Genomic DNA, 4,485 nt, shown 5'->3' with positions numbered 1-4,485 from the left:
ACCCTTTGCTAATACTCAATAAATTATATATTTCTTTCAGTTACCTTATTCAATTCAGTACTAGACATTTATTTTGTTTGTTTTTGAGTAATCATTACAGAATCCAATACCTTTAATAAAATGAAAAATGTATGAACTTATCATGATTCATGAGCATTGAAACTACCGTATAGTTAAATCCAATATCCATGGACATACAATAGAATCTTGAAAAACCATTCACCGTATAACTTGTTTTTTATTAACCTCTCATGTAATTAACGCCTTTAATGAAATAGTAAATGTAAAGATCAAGGGAAATAAGTAAATAACATATGTGGTACATTTTTCTTTTTTTTTTATATTAAAATCTTGTTTTCGTAATATTAAAAAACAATAAGTTTTGTTACTAAAAGGAAAAAAAAGTTCTTTTTTTTTTGTAGAATAAATAATATTTTGACACGCGAAAGATTCTGATTTTACTAAAATAGATTTTAATCTTTGTTTTGGACAAAATAAATTTTCAAATATTAGTTCCATTTGATAAAATGAGTTAATAATTAATCTATCATTTTTGTCATTTAGGCCATTTTGTCCAATGAAAGTATAAAACTAATATTTGAAAATTTATTTTGTCAAAGATAAAGATTGCAATTGAGCTCTGTTTCATAAAAATTAAAATGTTTCGAATGCTAAAATAATTATATATGTATCGTGACAATTTGAAATGTTGTGCAATTCTTGCATGGAGTAAAACTCAAACTTGTATATAATATAAGACGGTTTATTCCATGGGAATATTTCATAATCCTATGTTGCATGTTTTGGACATTAATACAATGTAATTCTTGTACTCATCGAGGCCGGGATTATTCAGCAGTGGAACTATACTCAAATTCTCTATAAATTTTAGCTATACTTTAGGACTAGAATATACACATCGTTACAAATATTTTTAAGCAATATTAAATGATAGTGATGTGATTGCTTACTATAAGCTTAGTCCTAACTAAAACTTTCTCTATAAATTAAGATAGATGAGTCAGCAGCTTAATTCATTAATCATTACTACACATCCTCTTCAATCTCACCATGCCATTTGGCAAAATAATCTACTATATGCTTTATCAATTATCATCACTGCGGTAATAACCAAACTAGTCTTATATTTGCTTCTCCTCTCTTCTGTTTATACATACACATTTTATTTTTCTTCTTCATTCATGGATGTTCTTATGCCTGTGACATATCAATATGTTTTTTCTTTTCAATATGATAATATTTTCCAACAAAATAAACATGCACCTCATGTAGTTATCCTGAGAATAATAATGTCATTGCAATTACTGCAGCAAATGATCCAATTAACGATCCAACGTTGACAACAACTCCTCATCAAATTACATTCATTATATAATACACTGCACCGTTCTTCTCATCTCTAAGGTAATGTTCTCATTTGTTTGATGATATCAAATGAACAAATATATATTTGTAACACTTTTTGAACCTTTTGGCATCCTCTTTTTGTAGTTTCTTAATAAGGTATCTTTCTTTGTTGTTATTGAGAGTGAGAAGTGAGAAAATTAAATTGAATCACATAAATAAAATTCCCTTTACATTACTTGTATACACAGCCAGCTAAGTAACTAACTCCAGCTGTCAAAATAACAAACTAACAGAATTCAACTAACTAACTAACTAACTAGTTGTAAAAAATGATTGGATTGTAGCAGAGATTGCAGGCATGGATCTTAAAATACCAATAGATGACCAATTCTCCAAGTTGCATCCTTCATTACCATTAAGCACCAGAATTGGAATAGTTGGTGCTGGTCCAAGTGGTTTATCAGCTGCATATGCACTCTCTAGACTTGGTTATAATAATGTCACAGTTTTGGAGAAACATCACACAGTTGCTGGCATGTGTGAATCAGTAGAAATTGAAGGTACTTATATCTTACTACCACTCTCTAGCTGCTGATCCAATTGAATATATATGAATGATTTTTGTTTTGGATTACTATATATATATGCAGGGAAAATTTATGATCTGGGTGGGCAAGTTCTTGCTGCAAATAGTGCTCCAGTCATCTTTCATCTCGCGAAAGAGACAGGATCGGAACTAGAAGAAATGGACTCACACAAGCTTGCTCTCATTGACCCTTACTCTGGAAAGTTCCAAGATGTTAATGTTGCTGATGATTATGTATCTGTTATGACACTTACTTTGGATATTCAAGTAAGTATATATAGTATTTAGTCTTTCATTTACATAATGAAATTAAAATTCCTTATTATGTTGATTCTGCTTATATGACTCGAATGACAGGAAAAGGTGAAGAACTCTAAGCATTTTGGGATCCATGCTGTTAGCCAAGTTGCTTCAGACTTAACTACAGATTATCTTGAGAGTCATGGACTCAAATCTGTTCCTAAATCTGTGGCTTATGGTTACACTGCCTCAGGATTTGGATTTGTCCAAGACTTGCCTTATGCATACATTCATGAATTTACTAGAACATCAATGGCCGGAAAAATTCGACGCTTCAAAGGTGGATATACAAGTCTATGGAAGAAGATTGCTGAATCACTTCCTATAAAACTTCATTGTAACACTCAAGTGTTGGCGATCAGACGTAGCTCTGAAAGTGTCAAAGTAACTGTCAAGAGATTAAATGAAAATGAAAAAACCATGGAGTTTGATAAGATCATAATCTCTGGTAATTTTCCCTTAAGATATGGAAGAACTTATAGATCAGTGCCTTCAGCTTTCACAGGTTAGTGTATATACATATATATGTTCATTTCTTTGTATATTACATATTGTTGTTGTTTTCTGATTGATTCTTGTTGCAGAGTCTGAAGAAGAAGTCATGGATGCAACTGAACTTGAAAGGGACTTGTTCAGCAAAGTAGAGACATTTGATTACTACACCACAGTTTTTAAGATTAAAGGATTTGAACATCTTCCAATTGGGTTCTTTTACTTTAGTGAATACATGGAAGATCCCAACACCATTGGAAATCCTGTTGCAATGCAGAAGTTTTATGATGACAGTGACATATTCTTGTTCTGGTCTTATGGCAACTCTTCTGATATTAAGGGACCAACTGTCATCGAGCTTGCGATTAAAGCGGTTGAATCCATGGGGGGGAAAATTGACAAATTCATCCTTCAACGTCGCTTCAAGTATTTTCCTCATGTTAACAGCCAAGGTATTCTCGGAACTACTTAATGCCCATAATTTATTTTCATTTTTAGTTGAGAATTATAAACTCTTAAGAGTTTGAAATGCAGATATGAAATCTGGTTTCTATGAAAAGCTGGAGTCAGAACTTCAAGGTTCAAGGAATACTTACTATGTCGGCGGCCTTATGGCTTTCGAGCTCACAGAGAGAAATTCATCCTATGCCATGGCTCTCATGTGTAAGAACTTTGCAACTAGCAGTGATTTGCCAATGTTCCCTTACACTAAGGTAATTATTTAATATTTATATATTTTAGTTTTTAAATACTCCCAAAATTGAGTTGCACTTACTAGAAGCATGTTATCTGCAGAGTTTGTTTCCACTACAAACTGAGTTCCAGAAAAAGGAGCCTAGAGAACTTGGTGAATTGCCTGGGGTGCAATTTCCCAATTTGCCCTCTTTGAACAGCTATTTGAAGCACTGGGGAACTCATCCAATCACTCAAAACAGAACTCTTTATTCTTGGATAAATGAAGAAGGAGAAGTTGTATGCACAAGGAGCTATGGAGAACAAAATTCCAATGCTTCTTGTATTGCTCAGAATCTCTTATCATGCCGAAAGCCAATCATCAAGCCCGGTGACAAGGTTCTCCTAGTCTATGTCCCCGGTCTGGATTTCGTCGATGCCTTCTTCGGATGCATAAGGGCTAAAGTTATACCAGTTCCTGTTCTTCCTCCAGACCCCATGCAAAAAAGTGGACAAGCACTTGTGAAAATTGACAATATTGCAAAGTCATGTGGCATAGTGGCAATTCTATCAACAAAAGGTTATCACTCAGCCGTGCGGGCCGGATTTGTTAAAGGTCTAATCTCATTATCCGGAAAAGATGGGAAGTCTTCAGCTAGATGGCCAAATCTTCCATGGATGCACACTGATTCTTGGATCGACAAGTCAAAAAGTCTGGCTTCTAAATATGTAGATGATCAATGTGAGGCTCAACCTGGTGATATTTGTTTCTTGCAGTTTACGTCAGGTTCAACTGGGGATGCTAAAGGAGTGATGATTACTCATGGAGGCCTAGTTCACAATGTGAAGTTGATGAGAGGAAGGTACAAGAGCACCTCGAGGACCATGCTAATAAGCTGGCTTCCTCAGTACCATGACATGGGGCTCATTGGAGGACTTTTTACAGCTCTTGTTAGTGGTGGATCGGCCGTGTTGTTTTCGCCAATCACATTCATCAAGAAGCCATTGTTGTGGCTTGAAACTATGAGTAAGTACCAAGCAACTCATAGTGCTGCCCCTAACTTTGC

General features: G+C 34.4%; 1 protein-coding gene across 1 annotated transcript in view; it reads left to right on the top strand.

Annotated features, from left to right (window-relative positions):
• The window catches only part of LOC110262375 (surfactin synthase subunit 2-like), a 4,537-nt gene continuing 1,348 nt past the window's right edge, over positions 1,297-4,485 (top strand). The window contains exons 1-7 of the mRNA XM_021117226.1: positions 1,297-1,425; positions 1,716-1,928; positions 2,019-2,221; positions 2,312-2,759; positions 2,839-3,198; positions 3,281-3,459; positions 3,542-4,483. Of these exons, the coding sequence (XP_020972885.1) occupies positions 1,727-1,928; positions 2,019-2,221; positions 2,312-2,759; positions 2,839-3,198; positions 3,281-3,459; positions 3,542-4,483 (2,334 nt within the window). The 5' untranslated portion in view covers positions 1,297-1,425; positions 1,716-1,726. The remainder of the gene's footprint in view (positions 1,426-1,715; positions 1,929-2,018; positions 2,222-2,311; positions 2,760-2,838; positions 3,199-3,280; positions 3,460-3,541; positions 4,484-4,485) is intronic.

This window comes from Arachis ipaensis, chromosome B03 (genome assembly GCF_000816755.2).
Source record: "Arachis ipaensis cultivar K30076 chromosome B03, Araip1.1, whole genome shotgun sequence".
Taxonomy (NCBI): domain Eukaryota; kingdom Viridiplantae; phylum Streptophyta; class Magnoliopsida; order Fabales; family Fabaceae; genus Arachis; species Arachis ipaensis.
This window is presented reverse-complemented; position numbering and strand designations above follow the sequence as displayed.